This window comes from Littorina saxatilis, linkage group LG5, assembly GCF_037325665.1.
Source record: "Littorina saxatilis isolate snail1 linkage group LG5, US_GU_Lsax_2.0, whole genome shotgun sequence".
Taxonomy (NCBI): domain Eukaryota; kingdom Metazoa; phylum Mollusca; class Gastropoda; order Littorinimorpha; family Littorinidae; genus Littorina; species Littorina saxatilis.
This window is the reverse complement of record NC_090249.1, coordinates 2485933-2501675: the sequence shown is the minus strand read 5'-3', so window position 1 is coordinate 2501675 and position 15743 is coordinate 2485933. Positions and strand designations below refer to the sequence as shown.

General features: G+C 44.0%; 1 protein-coding gene across 1 annotated transcript in view; it reads right to left on the bottom strand.

The window, feature by feature from the left end:
- Positions 1–10286, bottom strand: part of LOC138966068 (cytochrome P450 2J4-like) — a 26307-nt gene extending 16021 nt beyond the window's left edge. Inside the window, exons 1-4 of the mRNA XM_070338157.1 lie at positions 9998–10286; positions 7455–7853; positions 6045–6341; positions 179–406 (exon numbers count right to left, since the gene is read on the bottom strand). Coding sequence (XP_070194258.1) covers positions 179–406; positions 6045–6341; positions 7455–7853; positions 9998–10094 — 1021 coding nt within the window. The 5' untranslated portion in view covers positions 10095–10286. The remainder of the gene's footprint in view (positions 1–178; positions 407–6044; positions 6342–7454; positions 7854–9997) is intronic.
- Positions 10287–15743: the final 5457 nt, after the last annotated feature.

Here is a 15743-nt window from a genome sequence, read left to right as displayed (position 1 = left end):
TCGAACAAATATTTCCTGTCTCACCCCCTTCATCTGACTATGATGTGTAGTATAAACCAGCACCAACAACTCCGTGAAATTTAGAATTATTAACACACACCCACACACACACACACACACACACACACACACACACACACACACACACACACACACACACACACACTCACACACTCACTATCCAGCGTGTTCTCGACGTTACTGTCTTCCAGTTGTTCTCCCTGGGTGAGGTAAGAGTGGATAAAGTCTGTGTTCTCTGTGTGTAGGCTTCGTTCCGTGCGGTGTTCTGATATGTGCTGCTGGACGAAATCGTAGAACTTGGTTGCCCTGCGGACGACCAGTTTGATCTTGAAGAGGTCACCAGGCAGGTACTCCAGCATTGGCATGTAGTTGATAATGGCTGAGGCTGAAAACATAACGTTTAAAAGTACGGTGTCACCTGCGATGTGAAGCCTGATATTAAGGTGTTACTAGTGTATTCAAGTTGCTTCCCTTGCTAATGTTTATACTCACAAAGTTACTTGCCTTGATTGCGACGGCGTATACGCACGGTCCAGTATGCATTCGCCAGGAGTGTGTGCTATATTAGGGGTGCCTAATTTGCACTGCTAGAACTGAGATGCTTCTTGATTTTAGTAAATAGTTCCATTACATGTCAACTAGCCTTTTTTAACTGATTTTTAGAGATCGACAGATGGTATTGTGTGAATAACATAATTCGGTCAAATGTGCGCACGGCGCCGTGCTAATAGTAGCTCTCGGCCCATTCCTTCTTTGCGGTATGGAAACTACCGTGTTTCAGGTGAAAGAATCGGCGTTTTCAACTCGCCATATCTCCATATCAACTCAGACTAGAACAACCAAATGTGACTACCTTGTAAAACAATTCCCGAGCCTTGTGATTCTGGTAGTAATGTTTTTTTTCCCGCGAGCTTGGGCGGATCTGTGATAATAATAATGATAATAATAATAATAATAATAACGATTACTTATATAGCGCGTAAACCTCGTGGTGACGAGCCCAGAGCGCTTTACACTTACACAATCATAATACAAACAAGGAAAGAGAACTAAATCCGAATAAATTCAAACATGGTCACACACACCCACACACGCACGCACACACACACGCACACACACACACACACACACGCGCGCGCACACACACACACACACACAATCTTTGTTTCGTCATTGTCAATGTTCAGGTAACCCGCAATGTCATTCCATGTACGCATACGTTATTCTAGTACAACTGTGATCGGGTGGAGTGGAAGGGGGTGGAATAGGCCAGGAAGCATAAATGAGACGCCAAGACAGAGGTTGCGATAACGTGACTTTTACTTAACGTACACCAGAAGCAAACACCAGAAAGTAGACACCAGAAAGTAGACACCAGAACGTAGACACCAGAGAGTTAACACCAGAAAGTTAACACCAGAAAGTTAACACCAGAAAGTTAACACCAGAAAGTTAACACCAGAAAGTTAACACCAGAAAGTTAATACCAGAAAGTTAACACCAGAAAGTTAACACCAGAAAGTTAACACCAGAAAGTTAACACCAGAAAGTTAACACCAGAAAGTTAACACCAGAAAGTAAACACCAGAAAGTTAACACCAGAAAGTTAACACCAGAAAGCAGTGTCTGATGACACATGAAAAGAAAAGAAAACATAATATAAGTACATGGCATAACAAGTAAAACGCATCATTCATACCAATGCATCCTAACCATACATACATTCCACAATAAACCTAAACAATACAGCCAAAATCCTGCAGACACAGCATTCTCTGAAAGAGAATCCACAGTGAGTTAAACAACTCCACAACAGCTAATGTCAAGGGAAGTAACCAACATCTTCCCTTGCATTGGAAAATGCTCTACATAAATTAATCAACTGCATGAACCGCAACTGCAAAATAATTGTTATTATTAAGTATGTTCATCGCCATGAAGACAAATCTTCATCGAGTTGAATAATAATGACAAGAATAAGAAAGATAACTCATGATGCGAGTTCATTACCCAAAATATATGTCAACCATAATTCCCGTTCATCAATTGTAGGGGTTTCTGCGCCTAAATCGTAAATAGGTAGCTTTACGGGCCAATGGCACTGAGGGCTTAACTTTGGGCTTTTAACCGACTACTACTCAGACTTTACTGATCTCCAGAAATAATATGTGATAAAATGGGGAAACATGGCAACGATACACATGGGTTACGATACACGCGCGAGTTTTATGTGCTAGACATTATTTAGCCCAGTGGAATGCTCGTACAAAATGTGTATATGTGTTTTCCCCAAACAAAGCCCATTGAACTGGCGGGAAAATGAGAACGAGTCTGCCTTACTTGATTCTTACGAGTCTTTAATTTACAAGACTCTAAAACAGCTTTAGAACAACTGGTCATCAAATATTAGAAGTTATTAACGCTCAATTTCAGCGTCAAATCATGAAAGTGATTAGAAACTGATCTAGAAAACACATCTCTCCGATAGATCAAAATGGCGTCAAAATGTACATATATGCAAACATCATAGCATCAAATGAAACATAAGAATAGAGCATAAGGAAAGAATACAGCATAAGGAATGAATAAAGCATTTGGTTACTTACAGATTCTCCTCAGTGAGCACACTCAGTGAAACGTAAACACAAGAGCACAGGTATCGGAATCTAACACCACAAGTCGACTGATTACAACTTCGCGACAAATATGGTCAGCACTTCGACCGTTCACGTCAACCGACACAATCGAGCAGCACACAGCTCAGTATATCACAAATCGCGTTCTCTCCTCTAGCCTAAATGCTCAGTCTTTTAAAGGCTGGCCACTTCCGATTCCCAATAGCCAATAGGGAGGCTACCTAGGTGTCAGACAACGGGGGGCGTCGTCTTAAGATTGCCTGCCAAATGAAAGGGATCGTTAAAGAGGCAGAAATCGTTACAGAGGTGTCACACACCGGAAATATTACGCACACCGGATAAGGCTCATTATATTACAACCAGTTACAAAGAAGGGGGAGAGGGGTAAGAGACTAAAACCTCTTCTATGATATACCCTGTCAAAAGAAATGACACCCACTTGACAAAACGCCGTCCAACGATACCCAGACAGTCCGGCGGCACATTACATAACGACCACCTAAATCTGGGATAAGAGGTTAGAAAGGAATCCGGTCAAGAGTCTACCCTACGATAGTAAACACACAATCATCCTAGCGGGAGACACAACTTGGGTCAGGGGAAGATAATAGACAGGGGAGGCAACTGGGTCGGGCAGGAGATAATTACACAAAAAGACTGGATACGCCACTTGACTACACAACACACACAGGCACATACACATCCTCATGAACGCCACACTTTAGTAGATAATACACGTGGCAGCGCCGATGACTCACCGATCATGGGATCTCCTTCAGAGGTCTAACTTAAACATGTGTGTTTTGAGGGCTGTTCTAAAGGCAGATGGTGACCGGGAATCCCTAATGCTCCGGGGGATTTTCTCCCAGACAAGAGGTCCCTGGTACTTGAAGGATCTTTCAAATCCATAGTTAGTTGATTTTCTGTTTCTTTTTGGTTTACTAAGTACATTGGTATCTGTTGCAGAGCGAAGAGAGGAGAGGTTTGAATATTTTGATAACATCTCAGAGAGATAAGCAGGCAGGGCCGGACTACCGGGGGGGTTATGGGGGTTGCGCAACCCCCCCCCCCCCCCTAGCCTAAACATGTACCATACTTATTTAATTTTTTTTTTATTATTGCTTATTTTATGCCGTTTCATGCAAGGAGCGACCATTTTTGAGTCACTTGAGAAAAAGTGACTCTATGTAATCGGTCAGTGTTAGTCTGTCCGGCCGGCCGTCCGGCCGGCCGTCCGTAGACACCACCTTAACGTTGGACTTTTCTCGGAAACTATCAAAGCGATCGGGCTCATATTTTGTTTAGTCGTGACCTCCAATGACCTCTACACTTTAACGATGGTTTCGTTGACCTTTGACCTTTTTCAAGGTCACAGGTCAGCGTCAAAGGAAAAATTAGACATTTTATATCTTTGACAAAGTTCATCGGATGTGATTGAAACTTTGTAGGATTATTCTTTACATCAAAGTATTTACATCTGTAGCCTTTTACGAACGTTATCAGAAAAACAAGGGAGATAACTAGCCTTTTCTGTTCGGCAACACACAACTTAACGTTGGGCTTTTCTCGGAAACTATAAAAGTGACCGGGCTCAAATTTTATGTGAACGTGACTCATTGTGTTGTGAATAGCAATTTCTTCCTGTCCATCTGATGCCTCATATAATATTCAGAACTGCGAAAGTGACTCGATCGAGCGTTTGCTCTTCTTGTCCTATCTCAGAATATGACCTACCCGTCAGCTTCAGGGGGCTTCGCCCCCTGACCCCCACAACGAGGGGGGGTGGGGGGTGGGTGGGTTCTAGGGTTTCCGGATCCCCCCCCAGCCAAAAAATAAAAATATTGAATGAGGTATGCATTTCTTTATTTTACATTGAGTTTCAATTTTTGGGGTATTAATCAGTGACAAAATCTGCTGCCTAAAACTGGTAATGATCATCCTCAGAATGCACCAGATTGCACCATTTTGCATCCTTTTTTTCAAAATTTTCCGGGGGGGCATGCCCCCGGACCCCCCTAGCAAGCTAGGCGCTTCGCGCCGTCGGCTCGGCGCTTCGCGCCTTCACACCCATATCTTCACAATATACTTTTGAAAAAAACCAGTCATAAAATGAACTGATCCGCCCCTGCCGCCAGGGGGGACATCCCCCTGGGCCACCACTGGCAACCCCCCCCCCCTCCTCTTCGCCTAGTCCGGCCCTGGCAGGTCCTGTACCATGAAAGAAAGAGAAACAAATGCATGCAATTTTGTATTGAATACGACTTCTTACAGGCAGCCAGTGAAGGGATCTCAAAACAGGTGTGATGTGGTGTCTTTTAGGGGTCTTTGTGATTAATCTAGCGGAGTTGTTCTGTACTTTCTGCAGTTTTTCAATGAGATAGTCAAATGAACCAGAAAGAAGGGCATTTCCGTAATCTAGCCTTGAAAGAACGAGAGAGCAAATGAGGGTTTTTGTAGCATCGGAAGAAAGGCAGTGGCGGATGGAGCTAATTTTTCTCAGTTCATAGTAGGCATTTCTACAGACAGTGGAGACTTGTTGTTTGAAGCAGAGAGTTTCGTCGAAGATGACACCGAGGTTTCGTACTTGAGAAGCCAACTGAATATCAGTTCCAGCTATAGAGATTTGGGCAGGAAGGGATGGTTCTTTTTTAAGAGAAGGGGGTACAACTAGCATGATCTCGGTCTTGTCGTCATTAAGTTTCGAAGAGGTGAAGGGTGTCAGATGGAAGGACAAGAGTCAGCTCAACGAGCTCAAAAGACGGGTGGGGGAAGTTGAAGTCTGTTTTTGGTTTGATGTTAGGGAGAAGGGATTCCTTGATGATAATTGCAATCCCACCTCCTACGCGCCCTTCTCGAGAGTAAGGCAGCGTTTTGTAGCCGGGGGGTGTTAAGTCCTTGATCTTAGCGTTAGCTCCTTTATGGGGGAGCCACGATTCAGTAATGCAAAAGATATCCGTGTCGTTGTCCATTATAAAAGCGTTGATTGGGGCGCTGGTCTCTTTATTTGCTGCTGACCCGTGGGGAGAAATTACAGGAGAAAATGGAGGCTCGGTTTGGTGGCGAAAAGTCGACTGGCAAAGCAAGTTACTGACCAGAGCGACGACGGTAAATGTCCAAATTTGCTGGAAACGTGGAGGCAGCATAGTAAGGAACACTGACCAAAAGATGGCCCACATCATGACGAACACACTCGTACAAAAATCCGTCCAAGAAAGTCACAAATATCGACGAAAACAGCACAAACAAGGGAGAGACTAGTCAACGCAGCCTCCCGGCGCGAGAGCAGTTCAGGTGCTGATAATACTAGTTTACACGGGAAGGACTCTTCATGAACACAACGTGTGTGTTATTGTTTCATCTGTGCCACCTGTCTTGAGATTCGCTTACCTCCGATGGCTTTCATATTCTCCTCCATCATCCTCAGATAGCCTCTGAACGCCGGGTCATCGTAGTCGAAGCGCTTGCCGAAAATAATGGAACAGATGTTGTTAGACACGGTGATATGGGTCAAGGTCGAAAGGTCAACGGGCGCCTCCTGGTGGTCCTCGATTGCCCGGATGTAGTAAGTGATCTCCTCCTGGATCTTCTCGGCCAGCACGTTCTTGCCCATGCCCAGCTCACGGAGAATCTCCAGGGCCGTCTTCCGCTGCTCCTTCCACAGGGCGCCAGAGGAACTGACGATGCCTGTACGTGCACATAATATATATACTCTTTATGAGATACAACATCGACTGAACAGTCTAATACTTCTTTTCTTGACCCTCGCATTTAAAATGAAGTCTCTGACGTCATAAGCGCAGACAAGATGGAGTAGACGTCATAATGCTAAGCATGACGTCACGTAAAACAGTGTGTCACTTCTCCAAAAAAAGAGGTCTATCTCGGTGACTTAATTCGTCATAGCAGTAGCAGAAAATGAATCGAAAGGTCGCCGCCAGGCTGTGCATGTGTCGGTATAGTATCTCATTATAAACCATTGTTTATGTGTATAATAATGTCATTGTAACGCGCTTGGAGCTTTTAGGTAAGCGCTCTATAAATTTCCATTATTATTATTATTATTGTAAACCATCGTGTAAATCACCAAAGATACGCCCAGGCTTCCTGTAAGGAGACATTTTTGGAAGTTTAAACTTTTTTTTTATTGTTTTATGAAGCCACATTTATCAAACTTTTTTTTATGTATATATATATAAAGACAAGTTTGGAAGGTTTTCAGGGGAATTGGACATTAAAAATGTCAAGGAATATTTCATGACTGTGCTGTAAACCATGAAAATGGAGGATTCTTTAAAAACAAAAACATGACCATGAAAATATGCCGTCATGAACAGGGAGTACGAACATTACTCGTAGACGTATCTGGACACAAAAAGAGCGATCGGGCATCACCCTTCCCCACCAATTGTGAGAACTCCTGGTTGAATCCCTGTAGTAGCCTGTGTTTTGCATAGCATCGAGCATGTCGGCAAAACAAAATAAACAAGAACACTGAGGCGTGAGTATCCATTCCTTCAACCCCCGAAGCAGATACACCAACGTCGATGCGATGACAGAAATACGTCAGTTCCTTTTTACCCTCCGAACACACATACGTTAAAACCTGCGTCCTCGTTAAAACTTTCAGTCAATAGTCTCCACTAATAGTATTAACTTTGCTCTCACTGCATACCACAGAAGCCGAAAGCTATAAGGCATATACCCTTCGGCATAACAAAAAAATCAACTAATGGTATTACCTTTGCTTTGACTGCATATTCCACAGAAGCCTGAACCTGTAAAATCACTCGCACGTACCTTTCTGGTTTGTGATCCTGTCAGTGATAAACATGTGCGGTCTGTGGGAGAAGACGTCGGCCATCTTGACCAGCGCTTCCTTGATGACGGGCAAGCCGTTGAGCACCACAACCAGCCGCCCGCCCATGTACAGGCTGAAGACGTCCCCGTACTGACGCCGCCACGTCCTGAACGCCGCCCGGGGGTCGGAGCTCAGAAGGTGCAGGTGACCGATGACAGGTAAGGCGGGGCCGGGACCCGGGGGCAAATCGGAGGGACGACGTGTGGACAGCCACCACAGCACGGTGAGCGACAACACGCTGCCCGCCAGCAACGTCGTGGTGTCCAGCAGGCTACTGTCCAGTCTTCCCATGGTGACCAAATGGAAGTGTTGACCAGCTGCTGAAGGCAGGTGTGATTCTGGGAGAGGAAAAAACGGATAAAACAAGAAATTCCTCCGATAGGAAAAACACCCCCGTCAAAGCGACAAAGGGAAATAACCTTCTCAGTTGGTGGCAGTGAGAATGGTTATTTCCCTTTGACCAACGGGGGTGTGCCTCTATAAGTCCTTGTATAATTTTAATCCACCAATAACTCCCTAACCGTGTGTTTGACTGGTCCCAATTTTTGTAAGGACCGTCTCAGGAATGTATAGAACCTGTTCACCAAGTTTGGTGACGATCGGTCCGTTCATTCTTGAGATCTACTTGCGAACACAAACACACAAACAAACACACAAACAAACACATCGAGTGAAACCTATACACACCCCTATACCGGGGGTGTAATAATGATCACGTGCATGTTGTAATTCTCGTACAAGTGTACTTTCTGAATCCTATGCTGTTGATCAATAGGCGTAGTCCTGGTAGAGAGAAAAAAAACCTCGTATTAACAGTTCTTGCTTCAGAAATGACCAGCCTTCGATCCTCATACCCATCTTACACTATGCCTTCCTGTTCAGAGAGTATATAATAATTGTGTGACGAACATGTTTAAATGCCCGTGTTTCTGGTGAGTAAATTGTATTCCTATATTTGTCTAGTTCTTCTCACATGCGGTCTCTTGTTCCTATTTGTGTTTCTTTGTTTGTTTGTGTTTTGCTGGTGTTATTTGTTGTTGTTGTTGTTTGTGTTGTTGTTGTTTGTTATAGATGTGTGTGTGTGTGTGTGTGTGTGTGTGTGTGTGTGTGTGTGTGTGTGTGTGTGCGTTCGTGCGTGCGTGCGTGCGTGTGTGTGTGTGCGTTCGTGCGTGCGTGTGTGTGTGTGTGTGTGTGTGTTTGTGTGTATATATGTGTGTGCATGTGTGTGGGGGGTGTCTGTGTGTGGTGTGTGTGTGTGTGTGTGTGCGTTCGTGCGTGCGTGCGTGCGTGCGTCTGTGTGTGTGCGTTCGTGCGTGCGTGCGTGTGTGTGTGTGTGTGGTGTGTGTGTGCGGCGTGTGTGTGTGTGTGGTGTGTGTGCGGGGTGTGTGTGTGTGTGGTGTGTGTGCGGGGTGTGTGTGTGTGGTGTGTGTGCGGGGTGTGTGTGGGTGTGTGGTGTGTGTGTGCGGGGTGTGTGTGTGTGTGGTGTGTGTGTGCGGGGTGTGTGTGTGTGTGTGTTCCTGACTGTGTGTCTCTGTATTTGTCTGTAAACATTGAGGACAAAGACCTACCCACTAGAAAACGGCATTACATAGCACACATTTGACTTACTTCCGGCACAAACACAGCGAGGAAACCTACATACAACTGTACATAATTCTAAGCAGCACGGGGCTGTTTGAAGCGACCAAGGGTGGAGATTACCATGAGTATTGCTGCACTCTTTGTGTTGTTTGTTGCTCACCTGATAACGGCCTTGCTTTGAGCGTGTAGGCCCTACTTTAAGGGGAGTTTACGAATAGTGTACCGCACTAACTTACGTCGTAAACAGTCCACAATGTACTTATGTCCGTTGAACATGAAATGGGGTTTCGGCCGGAATGAATAGAATTCGGAAAGTCGAAAGTCTTACGAAGACGGCGGCATTCGTGCGTGCAACAGCAGTGGACGTCTGGAAGAGGCGGACGAAAAGAAGGAGAAGAAGAAGAAAAAGAAGAAGAAGACGACGAAGGATAGGGTTTCGCCTCGATATTGGTTCCATTTCAATAGACGATGTCCAAAACTAACTGTGTCAGATTTATATGGGTTGTGTAAGTTTGAATACCCTTGCTTTTTCTCTGACAAATAAATGCCCACGTTCTCTTGTCCACGTGTTTCCCACACACCCCTCGCTAGTGATCACCCCGTGCAATGTTTGTCCGAGTAAAACTAAGGGCATTCACTCGTTCACAACCCATACGTGACAAACCCGACAGAGATATGTTTAGAACTCGTCTATCAACACACTGCCTCTCAGTGTTCTCTCCTTGTCAAAGTGTGCAAGTACCTTGTAACGGCCCCATGTAACACCTTCCTTGAATTTGGGACGCTAAACGTGAACTATACCCTACTTTTCAAGTTCAAATTACAATTTTCAAACCCTTAATTTTCAAAACCTTTAGAAGGCTAGATGTATGCCAAGAGCACGCGTGAAATACACTCTTACCTGTGCGTGTGCGACTCAGTGCTCGCTTTGTGGATAGGTGGAAGTATCTACAACACAGTGCTTCTCTCACTAGCGCGTTTGTCTCTGAATGACACATGTGTTGCAATGTGTGTCAGTGTGCCAGCTGGGTTAATTCGTTTGGCCAGCTCGAGTACGTCCCAATTCTCAGGTGTTTAATGATACTGTAGCCCAAAGAGGCTAAGAAACCAGACAGCAACAACGTTAATCTGATGTTGAACATGAATGCAGACTTACTAATCACAAACCATTACAATCAACAGATAACACTGCCGTATACCACAGAACTTTCCGTGCGTAAGCACCGTCGGTTAGGAACACTGAAGGGATCAATAGTGGTGTAGTTCAGAATTGGGGTGCAGACGCACTTATGCGAACAAGCCTGCACCACACTGAAACGATAAGAGAGAGACAAGAAACCAGGACAACGGTTCACAGCATAGCCTGGTGTAAATACGAGTGTGGGGTTAGTTTTGTTTAAGCTATATCAGTTAATTTTATCATTATCATAAATGTAATCGAAATACGCAAGCTGAGAGCGCACATTATGTGTACGGTGTGTGTGTGTGTGTGTGTGTGTGTGTGTGTGTGTGTGTGTGTGTGTGTGTGTGTATGTGTGTGTTTGTGTGTACGCGCGCGTGTGTGTGTGTACATGTGTGTATGTGCGTGTGTGTATGTGACGCGTTCAAGAGTAGGTTGAAGACTCAGTTCTTCCCTTAGCTGGCTGCGACTTTCATGCTCGACGCGATGGGTTGTGCCCCAAAAGACATTCTTGTGCTGTGCTCTGTGAGAGGTGTTTTCTTTGTGCTTAATATTATTTTGTTTGGACCTAGCTATTGATGTGTACATTGTTGTTAAACAGTTGTTTGTTGTATGTTTACCAGGGTTTGCCAGTGTGTGATAGGGTTCGTGTCCGTCTGAAGATGTTAGTTTCTTTGTTAGTCCTGTGTTAACAACTCTTCGACAAGCGCTTAGAACTGTACCCACGGAATACGCGCTATATAAGCTGCATATTGATTGACTAGAGGAATACCCGGCTTCGCCGGGGTAAATCGCGAGACAGAGACAGACAGCGTGGCGGTTCATCACAATCACCTCTGCAGGCGAAGTCCTGTCAAACGGGATTGAGAATTTTAGAGCTTATTTCTTAGCCCTATATTATCTGTTGTGGCTTCTCAAATGCCAGAACATACAGACAGACAAAAGCCGCTAGACCACATCACAAACAGAACTCTACAATACACAGGTTTTAGCCCACACACACACACAAACACCCACACACACAGAGAAGCCATATATATATATGCATATCTGTATCTATAAATATATAGAGATAGGTGAGAGTGTATTTTTCGCGTGGCTATAAATTGATTCGACCTTTTCACTTTGACAGTAAGAACAACTTACGGGTGCAAGGGAAGCGTTGTGGACAGCGCAGTGGACAGCGCAGTGACATTCTAAAAATAGTAATAGTAACTTAGAACTGAACGGGAAAGCCACACGAAGGAAGGGAGATAAACGCCAAACACTGGAGAAGATAAGGAAGAGTTACTTATAATGGTGAAATGAACCCAAAAACGAAAATGAGTTCAGCGCTGCGCGCTGAGAGCACGTGTTGAAATATCTCATCGATGATATTGTGTCCGGGGTGTAGCTGAATACGGTGTCCAAATTTGAAAAAGATCCACCGAGAACTTTGGCGTTGTGATGTGGTGTAGCGGCTATGGTGTGTCGGTATGGGGGCCCGGGTAAGCTGAGGTGGAACCAAAATAGCTGAGGTGGAACCAAAATCGGTTCCGCGCTGCGCGCTGAGAGCACGTGTTGAAATATCGACCAGGTTGTGTCGTGTCCCGGGTCTACTTGAATATGCCCACCAAATTTGAAGCAGATCCATCGAGAACTTTGGCCGTGCATCGCGCACAGACAGATACACACACACACACACAGACACACAGACACACAGACACTAGTCGTATATATATATAGATAGATATGTGTGTGCGTGTGTGTGTGTGTGTATGTGAGGGTGTGTGCGTGCGAGCATGCGCGCGTGTATGAGTGTGTGTGTGTGTGTGTGTGTGTGTGTGTGTGTGAGTGTGTGTGTGTTTGTGTATGTGTGTGTGTGTGTGTGTGTGGGTGTATGTGCGTGTGTGTGTGTATGTCTCTGTCTGTCGGTCTGACTGTCTACCGATATTTGTAAATTCGTGCCTTTATGCTTGCGCGTTCGTGCTTTTGCTTGTTGATGTACACCTTGCTTTTCTCTCTCTCTCTCTCACACACACACACACACACACACACACACACACACACACACACACACACACACACACACACACACACACAACATGATTTACAAAGGCATGGATTTAATTGATATTTCACACATACGTATAGGAAACAAATTACATAGTTCAAAGTTAAGAATAAAAAAAAGAGAAACTTACTTTAAATATTTTCAGGAGAAGAATGACAGTTTCAGTAAAGAAATTAGACTGTTTTGATGAGCACCAAGTTATACGCAAGACAAAGGGCATCCGCATAAGTAATTCAAACATGGTAACTATTTTGCCCCTCTTCAAATTTCTCAGTTCCTTCTGTTTTGTAATCCTGATGTTCTAAGCTGTTGTGATGTGTGTCAGCTAATACCAATATCATATTCATGCTCACCTTCCCCGCATACACGCACACACACACACACACACACACACACACACACACACACACGCGCACACACACACTCACACACACACACACACACACTCACACACACACACACTCACACACACACACACACACTCACACACACACACACACACACACAAACTCACACACACTCACATAGAAACACACACAAACACACACACACACGCGCGCGCACACACACACACACACACACACACACACACACAACACACCATCCCCCATTCTCTCTTTTGTCAACACACTTTTGGACCTAGCTATATTCTGTTCAAACAGATCAACTTTTGTGATACTGACTAATAAGGCCCATGCAGTCTGTGTTCTGTGATGAGGTTTCAGTTTCTTCACTGACCCGTACCGCAACAGTATAAATAAAGCTTCATTCCTCAGTGTTAATCACCACCCCAAACTATAAGCATTTGTATCACAAATATAATGAAGATTCCTTCCTTAGTCTCGCCCATCGTCCAAAACTACAAGACTGATTCTGTATTTCTACCAGTGTTATACTGAAGTCTGAACTGATATAATTATGAACAAATACAAACTACATACAAAACAGTGCAAAAATGTAACAATAGAAAACACTTCTACGTGTTCTCGTGTTAATCATTGCAACTAATGTACATGCAGCGGCAATTAAACTCCCATTGTTTAAATCTTACCCATCCATGGCAGAACTCGTTCATTCTGCTTTTTCATGTCATCCCAATCCTTTGTCGGTAATTGTACTACCTCAGGTCGAGGTTTTTCTTTTTGTTTCACTTTTGTGATTTCAACCATGTTTTTCTTGGGTCTCTGTGAGCATGGAGGGGAAGAGTCTTCACCCTCGGAATCGGATTTGAGCAAGTTTTGTTCGCTCTCCATTCCAAATTTTTTGAAAGAACAACGCAGCAAGGTTCGCGGAATCGAAAGATGTACTTTGAGACCGAAAAATTCGATCGTAAACCAAGATGAATCACGATAAACAACCGAAAAAAGCGGAGCATCGGTTTTAGACGTGCGCTAATGGCGCCGGAAATACGGATATGGCTCTTCCGGACATGCGCTCTCTCACATTTCCTGTAGTTTCGGCTAAACTACGTGAAATGGAATCCAGTGTGACCCTGAAATAAGGCGAAGCCAGAATTGTTAGACCGCATGGCTTAATTCACATCAGTGAAATGTCGGTGAATATCTTTCTTTATTTGGTGTTTAACGTCGTTTTCAACCACGAAGGTTATATCGCGACGGCGAAAGGGGGGAGAGGGGATAGAGCCACTTGTCAATTGTTTCTTGTTCACAAAAGCACTAATGAAAAATTTGCTCCAGGGGCTTGCTACGTAGTACAATATATTACCTTACTGGGAGAATGCAAGTTTCCAGTACAAAGGACTTAACATTTCTTACATACTGCTTGACTAAAATCTTTACAAAAATTGACTATATTCTATACAAGAAACACTTAACAAGGGTAAAAGGAGAAACAGAATCCGTTAGTCGCCTCTTACGACATGCTCGGGAGCATCGGGTAAATTCTTCCCCCTAACGGCCCGCGGGGGGTACCGGTGAATATGATATGCATAAATCAAACATAATCTATATCTTATACTCCTAATAAATAGTTACATATGATATGCAGAAATCAAACATAACTCAAAAGAAAGAACGTCTCAACGTCTCGTAGTCGAAGCGCCCAAATTGAAGACGCGTCTTAATATGTAACATCGATCTCTTCCAAAGCCTCGTGACATCTTTGACGTCAGAGCAAAACGACGACGTCACTCGAGAAAGTATAGCGTGACGTGTACGTTGTCAACATTATTCCCGGTGTAGGATCCGGTCCGGTCCCCCCTCTGAAGTAGTCCCCCGGGGGACCAATTCGTGGCAAAAACTGCTCTATAATGGTCCCCCCTAGACATCCAGCCTCGTTTTTCTTGGGCATTCAAGCCATTTTCAATCTATATCTTCGTCCGGTATTATGTAGTGCACAGACAGCAATCTCTTTGTTTGACTATATTTTGCAGAAAATAAAATAGATCTGATTTATAATGCCGTTCAAAAGAAAAATCACATGAAATAAAATGAATAATAAATAAATACTGATAAGAAGAAATGAAACCAGTCTCTGATTCTTTCCTTTCTTTTCTCTAAAATTGCTGGTAACATTACTAACATTGTAACAAGAAAAACGAGGCTGGATGTCTAAGGGGGGACCATTATAGAGCAGTTTTTGCCACGAATTGGTCCCCCGGGGGACTACTTCAGAGGGGGGACCGGACCGGATCCTACACCGGGAAAACAGCAAGCGCAAAAGTGTTCCCAGAATGACATTTGTCTCGGTAACTTTGTCATCATGAGCAGGGGAAAATTAGGTCCCTGTAAGATAAGTTTGAAACGACCTCATTGACATGATATACACACGTGTGAGTATATAGTTTAGTTGTGTAATGGGTCGTCTCTCTCACGTATGTAGGATAAAAGTGAACAAACAACAACTTAATGAACAGAAAGTAACAGCTGGTTCTTCTTGGTGGAGTCAGTGCAACCTGGTTGTGTGATGATTGGTCCCGAAAGGTCAGTGGGTACAGTTGGGTTTGGGTGGGCGGGGAGGGTTGGTGGGGGGCGGGGGGGGGGGGGGGGGGGGGGGTTGGGGTTTAAATGATGTTCTTTGAAGAAGTGCAGATGCGCTCTTTGCAATATCAAACAAATGACCCATTTTTGTCAATGCTTTGAGAGATATTATAAATGTGAGAGCTTTCACGTGTGCTCTTTGCAATATAAAACACATACCCATTTTTGCCAATGCTTTCAGTAATATTTTAAATGCGAGAGCTTGTTTCTTTCACCGAAAACACTCATAGAAATGAAATTGCTGCAGTATCTACATTGCTGTCATTTCGTAGATATATGACATTTACAATTTTAAATTATGTGTATTGCACCAAAAAAACACACGATCTAAATGACTCAGCGATTACATAGAACCAAACGTATATAGAACCAATTTCAGTTTCAAAAAGGTTTCGCAAAGATAACAGAATATTAT